Source organism: Borostomias antarcticus (assembly GCF_949987555.1).
Source record: "Borostomias antarcticus genome assembly, chromosome: 9".
Taxonomy (NCBI): domain Eukaryota; kingdom Metazoa; phylum Chordata; class Actinopteri; order Stomiiformes; family Stomiidae; genus Borostomias; species Borostomias antarcticus.
This window is the reverse complement of record NC_140242.1, coordinates 26,549,523-26,564,729: the sequence shown is the minus strand read 5'-3', so window position 1 is coordinate 26,564,729 and position 15,207 is coordinate 26,549,523. Positions and strand designations below refer to the sequence as shown.

Genomic DNA, 15,207 nt, shown 5'->3' with positions numbered 1-15,207 from the left:
AAAAAATGAATAAATTACTTATTTTGTAAAATAATCTACTTTTTTCTTTCTTTCTTCCTTTTTTTTTTTTTTAAACACAAATTCATACAGCATTTATCGCCACCTTTTTGAAAGTCGATGTATTTGAGAGCCAGACATTCAGCACATTCGTACTGTACTCTCACACAAGCTCAATGAGTCACATTACAGCTTTACATAACAGTACAACACTGACTCAGTCTGGGAATGTGGGCCAATACAAGGAGACCGTCGTCATCATCACAGATATGACACCCACTTAGTTTGTCTGGATACATCTGTTGTTTTTGGGGACAGGGAGGAGGGCGCTGACGACGTAGTCTGCAACAAAAGCTGGCAGGTAGGAGAGAGGAATCCAGAAGAGCTTGGCGTCCCAGCCGGCGCTGTAGCGGGTTCGAGGGTGGCGCGCCGTCAGGGCGTGCTCCATGCACCTGGTCACTTTGGAGATGTCCGGGCTGCACAAGATGCCCATGGAGAACTCCTGAGCTTTCACATCTACCACACACAGTACATGAGACAAGGGAGGGTGGAGAGGCGGACATTAGGAAGGCTTCGGGGTTACAATCATGCCTGTTAGCACTGCATCTCTCTCTCCCTCCTATCTTCTAACCAGGTCCAGTGGATGCCCCGCTGTCACCAGCAGACCTCCCGGAGTCCGATAGATACCCCTGTGTCTGCTGTGGATGTCGTAGCATTTAGTTAACACACACACACGTACACACAGACATACACCAGCCCACTTCCGGCTTTAGGCCTGGGCCATAGCAAACACACACCAGTATTTGCCATGTCTCTCCTATGATGCTTTTTTAGCCTCTCTTACTCTGAAATTTAATTTAATGTAATGTACTGCTTTATAAATGTTCTTAGCCGGTAGACAAACATACTCCTGGAGCTTGCTCGATCGCCTTGTTGAGAGGGGTCACGGAAGAATTTTTTCAGCTCACTTATCTGGCCCCCGGGTGATTACTGTTTTTTTTTGCTTCCCTCTGGAATATGTAGAGGTGGGTTGTATGCCCACCTCCCTTGTTCTCTGTAAAGCGCATTGTGTTGCCTCTGGGTATGAAATGCGCTATACAAATAAAGCTTTGATTGATTGATTGATTGATTGATTGATTGATTGATTGATTGATTGATTGATTGATTGATTGATTTACAGGAAACCCCCGCTAGTAGTAGTACCTCTGCAAGCACAGGTTTGGTTTGAACTTCTAACACAAGCCCTCTGGAGTTAACTGCACACTGTAGCTCCCTTGTAGCATATTTACTTTGTGATGTTTCCGATTTCACAAATTAAATCTGCTACACAGGAGCTACAGTGTGCGGGATATTTTCCTTCTTCATGTTGTATTTTTGATCCAGCACCTGACCTTAATTTTTGGGAGGATGTGCGCGAATTATGCCTCTACTCTGCACATACAGTATATGACACACATTCACTCACATTCGTCAAAGTAGGTGTCTCCATATGAGTCTTTGACCTCTTGAGGGAGGCGTGTCCACAGTCTCCTCAGGTCCGCCTCGAGCAGGTCCAGTCTGGTCACCCCCGTCTTGAAGAACCCCGGCTCGATGATGCTCACCTTGATACCAAAGTGTTGCATATCCCTCCTGACCACACAAGGATGAGAGGAAGTTGTTAGTATCCATGGAGAGTGGAATATTCAGCAGGGGCGATATTCTGAAGTTGTGCATTTGTAGAATTTGTAATGTTTGAAATTACCGGGCGGTGTTACTAAACCTTTCCTCTGTTCTCAGTAATTCAACCATAGAATTGAAAACTAACTGATTTGAATAATGCATTTTCCTGGAGGAAGAGATTTATGCGCAGTTTAGATGAGAGGAGTGCAATGACTGGCAGCAATCAACTAATACACTAAGATGCTTAAATCTATTAATAACTCGATGGGGTGTCATCTCCTAATGAACCACAACTTTAATCAAACGCCTATGAATCCACTGTATCCCTATCTTTGCGAACGATTTCTTATGTGCAATAACAAGGAATATATAGTCATAAATTCTAATCCTGGTACCTCAGGCTGTCGGAGAAGGCTTCCACTCCCCACTTGGACAGGCAGTACCCTCCTCCGGTCAGGGCCAGCCTCCCCAGGATGCTGGCCACATTGACCACCCTGCCCTGAGCCTTCTTCAGGAGCGGGAGGAACTGCAGGGTCACCTCGATCAGACCCAGCAGATTGACGTCCAGAACCTTGTGGAAGTCCTCCAGCTGCATCCATTCAGTGGGCCCGATGGGGATGGAGCGACCAGCGTTATTCACCAAGCCCCAGAGACCTGCAGGAGTACGGAAGAGCATTAGGGCCAACAGCAGAGGTTGTTTTTTTTAAGCTTCTGAGTTCAAAGTCAGAAATTCTGACTTTTTTCTCAGAAGTTATTTCTGACTTTTTTTTCTCAGAAATTCCGAGTTTTTTTCTCAGAAATTCTGACTTTAATCTCAGAAATTCTGGCTTTAATCTCAGAAGTTATTTCAGACTTTTTTTACTCAGAAATTCTGACATTAATCTCAGAAATTCTGACTTTAATCTCAGAAGTAATTTCTGAATTTTTTCTCAGAAATTCTGACTTTAAAGTCAGAAATTCTGACTTTAAACTCAGAAGCTTAAAAAAAAAAAACTCAGTTATTGGCCCTAATGCTCTTCCGTACAGGAGAGGAAGAGACAGACATACAGAGAGATAAAGAAAGAGAGATACCCTCTTCAAAACCGTCCTTACATTAAATCCTTTAGGCATATTGTATGAAAGAGCACAGAATGTGTTATGTGATTGTGATCTGATTCCAAGTGATATTTCCACCTAATTCAAGAGTGGACATGCTGCATGCTGTCAAGTTAGTGGAAAATATGCAGATTTATGAATCAGGGCTGTAGCCCCATTTACTGTTACTGTAAATGTTAAAGTCTCTGGTGCTTGCCTCGGAATGGCACCCTATCATGCGTACCACCCGCTGCCAGGGCCGGACTGGGTGAATATTTCCTGCCGGGAAATGTAGCCCCAGTCAGGCCACTAGCCGAGCCGACGCGGTGAGATGGAACACCTTCAGTTTCGTTTTGTTGACGGGGGGTGGGGTGCTTCACCGCGGGCCAGGCAAGTTGGCGCGCCAGGCCACCGGGAAATATATTATAAATATAATATAATTTTTTTTTTTTTTTTTTTTCCCCCCAGCCGGTTCGGCCTGGATGGGTCGGCCGTTCGGGAGTCGTCCCGAACCTCCCGATGGCCACCCCGCCCCTGCCCGCTGCCCACCTCACCTCGCTCCCCCACCTCGGCGCGCACGAACTCCACCGCGCTCCTGACCGACGCGCTGTCGGTAACATCCAACCGGACCGTCTTCAACCGGGGGGACGACGCGGTCCTCAGCTCCCACGCGCCCTCCTCCGTCATGCACGCCGCGATCACGTGGAATCCTTTGCGGTCAAGCTGCGTGGCCACCAGATTCCCAAAGCCGCTGTCGCAGCCCGTGATGAAGACATGCTTCTGGTCAAACCCGTCCACTTTGAACGAGTCTCTGATGTACCAGGCGATGGCGGTGACAGTGATCGAAATTAGAATACAGGTGAAGGCCAAGTGTGAAAGGATTGCCTGAGACCAGAAGACAATGTGTGTGAACTGAATGTCTTAGTTAGGCTGCAGCATAAAACAAATCATTTCAAATCATTACAGAATAAAACAAAGTAGTGTAGCCTATGCCTACAAACTTACCTCTGAAAAATCTGAGGGGATAGACCTGCTGTCTTCAGACACCTAAGAAGCATTTAAATTACTTTAGCATTTAAGTCAATTAAAACAGGTGTGGCACAAATATCTTTCTATAGGCTACTGTAAAACCTGTACTTACATGAGGAAAAACTAGATCTTCAGCCATTAGAGTTATTGTTCCTGGTTATGATGGGGGGCTATGATCAAACCACACTGTCGGTAACTATCAACCACCATTATAGTAATTAAGACAATGGCTCATATAGAGTAAATTGATTGTCATTTATTTTCGAATGCATAGAAAGTAGTTCCTAGTCTCTGTCCTGCAGTCCCAGCACCGTAATCCGTCTTGCTTATTGAATTGACAACAGAGGGATTATAATATTAGTTTAATCACAGCAATGCACCTGGCCTCTATGGAGCTCACACCAGCTTTTAGAATGCAGGTCTTGCAGATTGTATTTTAGAAATTCGCCCTGGGATTAATGGAGCCTCAGTCTTGACTGCACAAACACAGATATCAACATTTTGAGAATTTCAAGTAAAAATCAAGAGTGAAAATATGAAAACAATGCTGTAAATGCCAGCCTATTGAATACCACGAGTGTTCTCCTGATCACCAGGTGTCAGTTAACGCATCTCAGCTTGTTTGAACATATGTAGGCCAACACACTTGTGAAAAATGCCTAAGACAGATGTTGTCCTACATCTCTCAGAAGTTAATTCTTCCATGCTGTCGTAATGTGCAGTAAACATAGTCATTCGATAGTAGTCAAGTGCATCTAAGTACATATAAAGATAGATTTGATAGGCTGTAGGGTCACTCTTCACCTTGGTAGATGTGAAACATTAACCTACAGTATATGTGCGTAAATGGATTATAAATTTAACCTACCATAACTACGGCGCTTGCAAATGTGAAGTCTCCTTTTCATGAATGGGGTAGAAGTTGGTGGATTGTTGCTCAGTCAAACGTGCATGCTGCCCAGTGAGTTTCAACTAAGGAGTCACAAGTATGGGGACTAAGGTTGGCTGGGGGGGCCAAAGGTCTTTGCTGGATTGCAATTACACAGGTAAACATTTCCTAGGGAATTGATTGTGTAAGAAACTCATGACCATGAGCTCTGATAACTCTCTTCGCCTAATTGCTACAAAGACAGACAGATGTTTTCTACCACTAGGCCTATCTCTTTAACAGGCTGCTGGTTTCATAATGTGCCTTGACCCCAATGCAGGTTGCTGGACAAAGGGCACATCAGGGAAAGGGTGCCTAAGGCCAAAAACCAACCACTGCAAGTGGTGGAGGAAATCTGGGGGGCGAGTTCAGCCCCAGCCAAACATTGCAAAACGTTTATTGAAATGGAAACCTTGGTGCATGTTACACAAATGTTGCACCTATGAGATACGGTTGGGTTTATATATCAGTCTGCTGATTGGGTAACACCTCTGACACACCCACCAAACGAGCGAAAACCTACTGTACCCCAAAGCCTGTTGCACACCGTTTAGAGGAAACGTCGTTCAATCTGGAAACCGTAGCAAAATGGTGCACACCGTTTTCAGATTGAACTCAACTGTGGTGAAGCTTAGATTAAACATTCAGAACATTTTCATAAGCCCACATCCCTCAGTCTTGGCACACCCAAATGTACTTAATACTCTTTATTAATGGGCATCCTGTTGGCATGAGGTGGATACCAGCCATGTGTTTTAATTGTTTTATGTCCAGATCTTCTGTATTTCCCATATTATGAAGGCATTTCTTGCCTTCCTTAGTGGGTTCATTTTTGGTTATCCAACAAAATGGAGTCACTGACTAACCATAAAAGATTTACTGAACTACTTGTGTAGAGTTGTCCACAAAAACAGAGATTAACAAAGGAGCTAATACTTTGTAGTTTTTAAATGATCAGATTTTTCACAACGACCGTATGACAACAGAAACAATGTTAATTGTGTGATTACATCTGTTTTACTGGATCAGTTGAAATTGTCTTATTTTGATATTTCCTTGGACATACAAAACGCAACCTCTGGAAATACTACTGACAGCAGCTCTCATCTTGAAACATCACAAGAAAATACAATTCAATACTCCCTGCCAAGGCTTTTCAAATCAGAAGATTTCAGCAAATCTATATTACTTCTAATGTAGGTTGAATCTACAACAACAGACAAAGTCTCTCATGGTTCCTTCCCTCTAATGACAAGTCTCCCTATATCTAGCCATGCCTGAAATTAACTATAGCACTGATACTTTTGGTTTGACAGTGTCTCTCAAGAACAGCCTGTCAGCAATGCAGGTTGGCATGTAGGACACGGGCAGCCAGAAGAACTTGGCGTCCCAGCCGGGTGAGTATCGGGTGCGGGGGTGGACGGCGGAGATGGCGTGCTCCATACAGTTGACCACCTTCATCAGGTCACCATCCAACATCTTTGAAAAGGTTTCGTTGAACTTGTTGTCCACTGGAAGAACAGACAATTTTGAGTAAGGTTATGCCATAATTATGTGTTAACATGATCTATTCAATCCATAAGTGAAAGTGGGTTAATTGAGGCTATGAGGTACCTCGGTTTTGAAGTTTGTTCATTTCCAGTACAATAAGGGGGGGACATTTAAAAATATAAAATTGCTTATTGTTTATTAGATATTATGAACTTCTCTCGTGCCTCCCCGCCTCTCTCTCCCCCTTGTGTTGCAAGCTGTCTACTCATTATTCAGTAAACATGTTTCTGGCAACATGTCAATATTGATACACTAACTTATTTGCCCCTGAGATTGTCTCAGAGATTGACAGTGTTGTGTTTACTTAGCCTACTACTGTAGCTTATCAGGGTTAGGCCTAACTAACCATGAGTTTTGGACAAATTTGTGCAGAGGTGTTCACTATACAGTATATCTATATATACACACACACATATATATATATATATATATATATCACTATAACCACACGGGGTCACTGTAGAGCGGTGGATCCTCACGCCAAAATTAAACCAGCCCTAACCCTCGGGAGAGGCGGCCCACAATGCCACTCCCCTGTGGGATCCGGCGACACCAGGGCGCGAACCTCGGTCCGGGGTGAGCAGCTGCACCAGAACCTGACGCTCAGACCGCTCCACCACCCCGGACCCTGGTGAGCAGCTGCACCAGAACCTGACGCTCAGAACCGCTCCACCACCCCGGACCCTGGTGGGCAGCTGCACCAGAACCGCTCCACCACCCCGGACCCTGGTGGGCAGCTGCACCAGAACCGCTCCACCACCCCGGACCCTGGTGGGCAGCTGCACCAGAACCGCTCCACCACCCCGGACCCCGCATTCCATTGCAAATTCTAATGCTCTTTACATTTGATCAATGCAGCTTTTTTACAAATCTACCTAGAAACAAACCTTTGTCCAAGTAATCACTTCCATAGTCATCTTTGACATCCTGAGGCAATTTATCCCACAATTGCTTGATGTTTTTTTTCAAGAGAGACGTATCAGTTACGCTGGTCTTGAAAAATCCTGGTTCGATGCACAGAACTTTGACTCCAAAGGGTGCCATGCTCATCCTGAAAAAGATAACAATGGCACCATAAACACACAATGTTGACAAATGCATTACCATATTAATTCAACATGCCACTATTATCTAATTGATAAAAGCTGAAGTGTAGGGACCAGAGCAGTTAAACCCGGACTAAACTGAAGTATTGATCATTGGTGAAAAAGGTGAAAGAGAGAGACTATTGTTGCACTTAAAACACTGTCACTGTATACCAAATGCCAGGCCAGAAACTTAGGTGTTGTTCGGCATTCTGATCTTAGCTTTGAGGATCATACTGTATAAAGAATGTGACAAGGACCTAATTTTGTCACCTCAGAAACACTGCCAAGATGAAAGCTTTCCTCTCCCAGACTGATAGTGAAAGACTAATGCATGCTTGTATTCCTAGCAGGTTGGATTATTGTAACACTCTTCTGTCTAACCTACCAAAAAAAGCGAAGCGCATGTTCTTACAAAGACCAGAAGGAGGGTTCACATCACACCAGTTTTAACATCACTACACTGGTTACCTGTCAGTTTAAGAATAGATTTTAAGATTATTTTACTAGTGTATACATCCATACATAATCATGCACCTAATTATGTCAGACATGCTTTTAAAATATACACCCAGTAGGTCCCTCAGGTCCTCTGACACTGAGCTTTTAATGGTTCCTAGAGTCAGAACTAAGAGGCATGGGGAGGCAGCCTTCAGTTCTTATGCCCCCGGCCTTTGTAACACCCTGCCAGAGGACCTGAGAATGTCTGAGACCGTGGTAACCTTTAAGCAAGATCTTCAAACATACAGTTCTTAGCCATTAGACAAATATATTCCAGGAGCTTGCTCCAGGTTGCCCGTTTTAAATATCTGTGTGGTTTTTATGGCTCTGTGTGCTACTAACCCTGTTCTGCCTTCCCTCTCCCTAGTGCCTCTCTCTCTCCCTCCTATCTTCTAACCAGGTCCAGTGGATGCCCCACTGTCACCAGCAGACTTCCCGGAGTCCGATAGATACCCCTGTGTCTGCTGTGGATGTCGTAGCATTTAGTTAACACACACACGTACACACAGACATACACCAGCCCACTTCCGGCTTTAGGCCTGGGCCATAGCAAACACACACCAGTATTTGCCATGTCTCTCCTATGATGCTTTTTTAGCCTCTCTTACTCTGAAATGTAATTTAATGTAATGTATTGCTTTATAAATGTTCTTAGCCGGTAGACAAACATACTCCTGGAGCTTGCTCGATCGCCTTGTTGAGAGGGGTCAGGGAAGAATTTTTATCGGCCCCCGGGTGATTACTGTTTTTTTGCTACCCTCTGGAATATGTAGAGAGTGCGTCATATGCCCACCTCCCTTGTTCTCTGTAAAGCGCATTGTGTTGCCTCTGGGTATGAAATGCGCTATACAAATAAAGCTTTGATTGATTGATTGATTGATTGATTGATGCACCTAATTATATGACATGCTTTTAAAATATACACCCAGTAGATCCCTCAGGTCCTCTGACACTGATCTTTTAATGGTTCCTAGAGCCAGGACTAAGAGGCATGGGGAGGCAGCCTTCAGTTCTTATGCCCCCGGCCTTTGGAAGACCCTGCCAGAGGACCTGAGAATGTCTGAGACCGTGGTAACCTTTAAGCAAGATCTTCAAACATACCTTTTTTTTTTTATATATGGCTTTTACCACATACATTTCCTTGTGTTCATATCTTGAACTGTTCTTAATTTGAATTCTCCATTTTATTTGTATTTTTACAAGACAGATTTGGAATTTAGCATTATAAGCCATAACATAAGGTTATTTACGATCATATACAATGGTCGATATCAAGGTTGTCAAACGGTGCACTCTTAAGATATAGCCTGTCACCGCTAACACACTCTGGATCCATAGGTGCATAGACAAAATCCCTCAAAAACACCATAAACTCTCGTTTTCAAAGACAGGAAACTCACAGAGTGGTCACTGACGAGTGACTTTGATATATGATTGTAAATAACCTCATAGCATGGCTTATAATGCTAAATTCCGAACCTGTCCTTCAATTCTTTTAATTTCTATTGTTTCTTTTTAAATCTGTTCTCATTGTGTTTATGTGATTTATGTTTTATTCACCTCTTTTTATGTAATGAACTATACATTGATTTGTATGAATGGTGCTATAGAAATAAAATGACATTGGCCAGGTTTCCCGAACGAGTTAAGAAGCACTTAACTCCAAAGTACTTCTTAACTCCCATACAAAGGGTTGCTTAAGAAGGGTTCCTTAAGAAGGTTCTTTATCGGGAAACGCGGCCATTGACATTGACAGAGCAGGGCGTCTCACCGCAGGCTGTCGTTGAAGGACTCCACACCGTGCTTGGACACGCAGTACGGCCCTCCGAACGGGCTCACTCTTCCAAACACACTGGCCACGTTGACCACTCTCCCCTTGGCTTTCTTGATGAGAGGCAGGATGCTCAGTGTCACGGCGATGACCCCGTTCAGATTGACCTCCAGCATGCCCCTGTAGTCGTCGATGGTGAGCCAGTCGCAGGGAGCCGACGGCACGGAGACTCCAGCGTTGTTCACCACAGCCCACAGACCTGCAACGTCACACCCACGTACGGACACCAGCCACCTCAATGAGTGGGCCGGAACCTTCCACATCTACAAGCGCTTAGCTCACACCCCAGTCCCACTATGTTATGCTAGAGGGGGAGCTAGCTGCCAGAGGGGAAAAGATGTGTGCTTAGAGACGCAGTATAATTACAAAAAAAATTGATTTGAAATATAATACAGTTGCTATGGGCAATGTTTGACCATGGTAGCATGCCAGTCTCTCATTCAGTGGAAATTGTTTTGAATGATTTTAAGAGTTTCTCTTTAAACGGGACCTATTATGAAAAACATTTTTAGTAAATGGACTGCACTTATATAGCGCTTTTCCACCTTAGCTGCACTCAAAGCGCTTTACAATGGCCTATCATTCACCCATTCACACACCAATGGCGGTAGCTGCCATGCAAGGTGCTAACCTGCTCATTGGGAGCAATTTGGGGTTAGGTGTCTTGCTCAAGGACACTTCGACATGTGTACAGTCAGAGCTGGGATGCGAACCAATGACCCTTCGATCACTGAACGACCCGCTCTACCAACTGAGCTACAGCCGCCCCGTTAGTACTTGTGCATGTAACCAGGAGGCTAAAGTAGACTATAGGGATGGGGATCATTCATTTTTTATTGATATTGATACCGTTATCGAGTCTGCTTAATGATCCGGGTCCTTATTGATACCACTATCGGTCGGCAATACATGTTTAACAGAACTGGTTTTGCATTTATTGCTTTTTCGCCTCGTCTTTATCTTTCACTCTTGTGAAATGAAGCCAAGCACTTGACCGTTTTGCACGCTCTGCCATTTTCTCAACAAGCAAACTTGTGAACGAGTGTGCAAGGCTATAAAATAACAGCAGTTGGCATGCAATTCAATTGAATTCAAAAACTTTATCAATCATATGTTTGTGCACCACGATCGGACAGGACGTATAATGTGGGTGACCAGACGTCCCGATTGTCCGTGTCAAGCCGGTTGTACCGTGAAATATCTGTAGAACACTAGTTTTCAACATTCACTGCCAACGGTTTTAACCACAGCATAATGTGATGCTTGTTAACAGTGCTCACATGACATTTATCAAGTTAATATGATCTTTACATCGGCATTACTAGTACCTACAAGTCTAAAAGTGTAGCCGAGTGTGTTCAGACCAATATGTTGCTTGCTGGGAAGCTGGTAAAGCTGAAATACTTGTATCATTCTGAATGAAAACGCCTGGTTTTAGTGCTTGAGAATTATATATGACTACTTGCGAGCTTGCATGAACGTGCAGTAGCCTAGCCTACACTTTTGATTGTCCCGGTTAAAATGGTCACTCGGCTGTAGGCTCGATTGCAGACCCGATAAGCTCCGACCTTATTGATTACCGGGTCTTGAAAAATTTGGAACCGGGTCCTTTTGGACCCGGGTTTAGTTCCCCATCCCTAGTAGAGTAGTCGTCAAATAGTAAAACTCACTCCCCTATTATAAAGGATGTGCTAACAACCCTGCCGAGTGCAATGTCTCTCTTGGCATAGGGCCTAGTTGTTAGCACACCTGACTTACAAGCAGACTTACAAGCAGAACGTTATAGGTTCGCGTCCCGCCCTGGACAATCCCTTAACATGGGTCAAATGAACGAGTGACACAGAAAAACCCAACGCAGAGTGGAATGAAATCCGTCACACACACATACATTTGGGTTTCTGGTGGGCCTACTAACACACAACACTAGAATTAAGACAATCCTGTCATTTTTTTTGTGGGCAGCCAAATTCTGAAATGATGTGATTCAACAAGCCGTTCAGATTTGCCTGGGCTGCTGACATCAGAAGCCCCCCATCCCTACTGGATTTGCATTGTTTGAACTCCTGGAGGCGCGGATGGAATGGGGGTGGGGAGCAGCTGCTCATTTGCATTAAAGCTACAGACACAGAAACGGCACATCCAGAGCATGACTGAAACAGAGGGGTATAGAGGCATGCTAGAATGCTTAATCTGAGTGGTATTTTCAGTAAAAATATGAGTAAAAAAAGACATGTTTTGGGGACCACAGAGACCTATATTAACTTGTTGAAAAGGAGCATATATGGGACCTTTAAAGAAATACTACTTGGCTAGTGGTGACTGTATATTTGAGCATCTTCTGGAATGTCTTGTGGAATGAACATGATAATCCAACGTCATGAATCAGAAATCTCCAGTGGACCTGTTCTTAACACTCACCCTTCTCCCCAACTAGAGCTTTGATGGTTGCCGCTGCTTTGTTGACGCTGTCTGGGCTGCGGACATCCAGGTTTATAGTGGTCAGCCTACCGGAGCAGGCCTTTCTCAACTCATCCTCCCCTTTCTCAGTGTAGCAGGCTGCGATCACGCAGAAGCCCAGCTTGTCCAGATGCTTGGCGAGAAGGTTACCGAACCCCGTGTCACACCCGGTGACATAGACAAACTTGTGTGACTTGTTGGGAACTCGTTCTGTTTCTTTGTACCAGCGATACAGAAACCACACAGGTACAAGTCCAAAGATATACAGGTACATCCCTAAAGAGTCAGATGAACAAATTGCATCATTATAATGAAAGCAGAGGCATGTTCACTTTGGTCAGAGGTTAGAGGTTAACCCAGGATATAGCCTAATAACACTGATGAACTCCAACAGCAGACTGTTCGAGATAGCAGCAGTAGCCATTAGAAAACATTGCGCAAACAAGAGCTGCCTGAACTTGAATTCGACCACTGACCAATCACAAATAACACTCGAAGTTACGTTGTAGGCTGCAAAATGTTTAGAATCACAACGCAAAATGAGGTATGACTTACAAAGTTCAGACCCGTGGGGTTCAGACACATGTTGTCAGCTCGACTGTCATGATATTCGAACGATTTGCTAGATATATTGTTGACTATAACTTACTCGTTCTAGATCAATTTGTCTGAGATTGATTGAACCCTTCAAACAACAAGACCAAATACTTACCAAGAGCGTTATTCTCTCTTCTGCAGTAGGCTAAATTTGGTTCTCTAGCAAGGTAGCACTGTCGGTTCCTCTGCCGTAGGTAAAGACTGTTCCACCTTCCAGATACGGACGTACTTTTAGGTGTGGTGTGAAACACCATGGATGTCACCAGCCCTCTAGACTCCCTGCAGACGCACTCCACCTGCTGGACATACAATTTATCACAGCTTGGGTTGGAAAATGATCAGACGTCTATGATATGAACATATTGTGATTTATCACGCCTGGGAAAACGAATCAAGTTGAATTTGAGGATGAATGGGAGTCTAGGCCGAGTAGCCTACTTTCTCTATTTGTTATGACACAGGCTCATATAGGGATTGCCATCGCTTTTTAAATGAAAGGCTTGTGAAAATGATCCTGTCCCAACCCCAAACCTTATTCTAACCCCAACCCACACTAGGGACTGAAAGAAGGACACCAAAACTAACCCGCCGATCTCCACTGCACAAGTAAAGTAGTGGTCAGAGCATTGGATTCCCACCTGGGAGACCGCAGTTCAAGACCCGGTGGGGATGACTTTATGTTATCATCAGTACCCAGATAGCAAGCGGATCTGGGCCATATACTTGTGGCTTAGTTCCGGCCCATATATGGCCCAGATCCGCTTGCTATCTGGGGTGTAACGTCTTTAGCCATTGAGCGTTACCATTAATGTTATGGAAGCTTCTGCTTGTTGTATGAGCTCATGACGTCATATAGACAGGTTTCTGAATATAGAGGGGTCTGGTTCTAGGTCTGTTCTGGGTCTCTCCTGGGTCTGGTCTGGTTCTGGGTCTGGTTCTGTTATGGGTCTGGTCTGGACTGGTTCTGGTCTGTCTCTGGTTCTGGTTCTGGTCTGGGTCTGGGTCTGGGTCTGGGTCTGGGTCTGGGTCTGGGTCTGGGTCTGGGTCTGGGTCTGGTTCTGGTCTGGATCTGGTTCTGGTTCTAGCACTCCAGGCACCCAGATGACTGTCCCCTCTTGCAGCTCAGAGACTGAGAGAAACCAAGAAACTCCCCCAGCCACAGCAACCAGACCCAAAACTCCTTTTAGTGGTAAATCTACCTTCACCACTCCCAAACACAGAAACACCGCTATCGATTGCAGATTATTAGAATGTTGTATATCCAGTTTGTTAGGCAGAAAGAGAGAATACCAAGTAACACAACCTCACGTTGGCTCAAGGACCAAGGAAATAAGTATTTGACTAAAACTAAAACTCGCTGAGCTGGACTAACTGAAAAATGACAAATCCATTGTTATTCAAAGTGCAGATAAAGGTGGGGCCCTATTTATCCTGGATAGAGATGCCTGCAACCAGGAAATTAAGGGACAACTGATAAAAATTACACCTTTTACCACCAATTACTTTACCTGAGAATCCTATCACTGAATTCAGTACCAAAGTCCATGCATGTCTTAATGACTTGCTAGAAAGAGAAGAAATTACCAAAGATTATTCTCTTTTATGTTGGTCAACTCATCCATTACATTTCTGTGTCTGTGTCTGTGTCTGTGTCTGTGTCTGTGTCTGTGTCTGTGTCTGTGTCTCGGTCTCTCTCTCTCTCTCTCTCTCTCTTTCTCTCTCTCTCTCTCTCTCTCTCTCACTCAACCACAGATTTGAAGCTTAAAAAACTATACTAAAAAGATAGAAGGCGGGCGTAAAAAGATATTTAAACTACATTCCGAGACAACGATAGTAGTAGCCTATCTCGAAAATTAGAACTTACAGTTGTGAGTTTTCTCCTCTGACAAATTCACAAAAGTCATCTTCAATTATGTGTTTTAATTTTTAGAACAAAACATACTGTTCTCTAGTCTGGGAGTCTCTGTTAATCATAGACCTTATTTTTTGCATTTTTTGCAAATCCCATTCATTTTTCCCATAGGGATTTTGGACTCGCCAAACGCGGCAATGCAAACTTTTAAGCCTAAAGTGACATTAGACCTCACCAATGTACAAAATGCATTCTGGGATACTTGGCTGTCTCAAGTCCACACAAGTCACCTTCAATACTTTTGAATTGGAATAGTACTTGGGCTGCGACTGATGACCGTTTCACAAGTCCACAAGCATAGACAACAACGCATATTGAGAAAGGGCCACTGATGGTATTCGCAACAGTTAATAGTTAATACTTAAACTGCTATAGCCTACTTTTAACGTGGAATGTTATGGCCTACATTAGTTGCTTGTAGGCTACAGTTGATATGTCTACACATTTTCAATGAACTACAGTGTTGATAAAAAAGTGTATAAATGGTTGACTTATTTGTCTTGCTGTGTTGGGTCTACAGTAACTATCAGTTAAGAAGTCATCTAGATCTTCACCAAATCGATTGCAGCGCCCGTCTCCTTACTAG

The 15,207-nt window shown here is 44.0% G+C and overlaps 1 protein-coding gene across 1 annotated transcript; it reads right to left on the bottom strand.

The window, feature by feature from the left end:
- On the bottom strand, positions 1-12,939 carry LOC311312947 (uncharacterized protein). Its single transcript, XM_084442955.1, has 11 exons — positions 12,825-12,939; positions 12,074-12,388; positions 9,596-9,854; positions 7,126-7,289; positions 5,976-6,198; positions 5,568-5,571; positions 3,736-3,777; positions 3,285-3,615; positions 2,052-2,310; positions 1,463-1,626; positions 1-513 (listed from the first exon to the last, which is right to left on the bottom strand). The coding sequence occupies exons 2-11, from the start codon at positions 12,384-12,386 to the stop codon at positions 278-280; spliced, it is 1,995 nt and encodes a 664-aa protein (XP_084299081.1). The 5' UTR covers positions 12,387-12,388; positions 12,825-12,939; the 3' UTR covers positions 1-277.
- Between the last annotated feature and the right edge of the window lie 2,268 nt (positions 12,940-15,207).

What these genes read in the sequence shown, in the direction of transcription:
- LOC311312947 (XM_084442955.1), bottom strand. Translation starts at nt 12,386, where the DNA reads ATGTACCTGTATATCTTTGGACTTGTACCTGTGTGGTTTCTGTATCGC. An exon ending in TCCTTCAACGACAGCCTGCG is followed by an intron (nt 7,290 to 9,595) that starts GTGAGACGCCCT and finishes TATCTTTTTCAG; the next exon opens with GATGAGCATGGCACCCTTTG. An exon ending in GCCTTCTCCGACAGCCTGAG is followed by an intron (nt 1,627 to 2,051) that starts GTACCAGGATTA and finishes TTGTGTGGTCAG; the next exon opens with GAGGGATATGCAACACTTTG.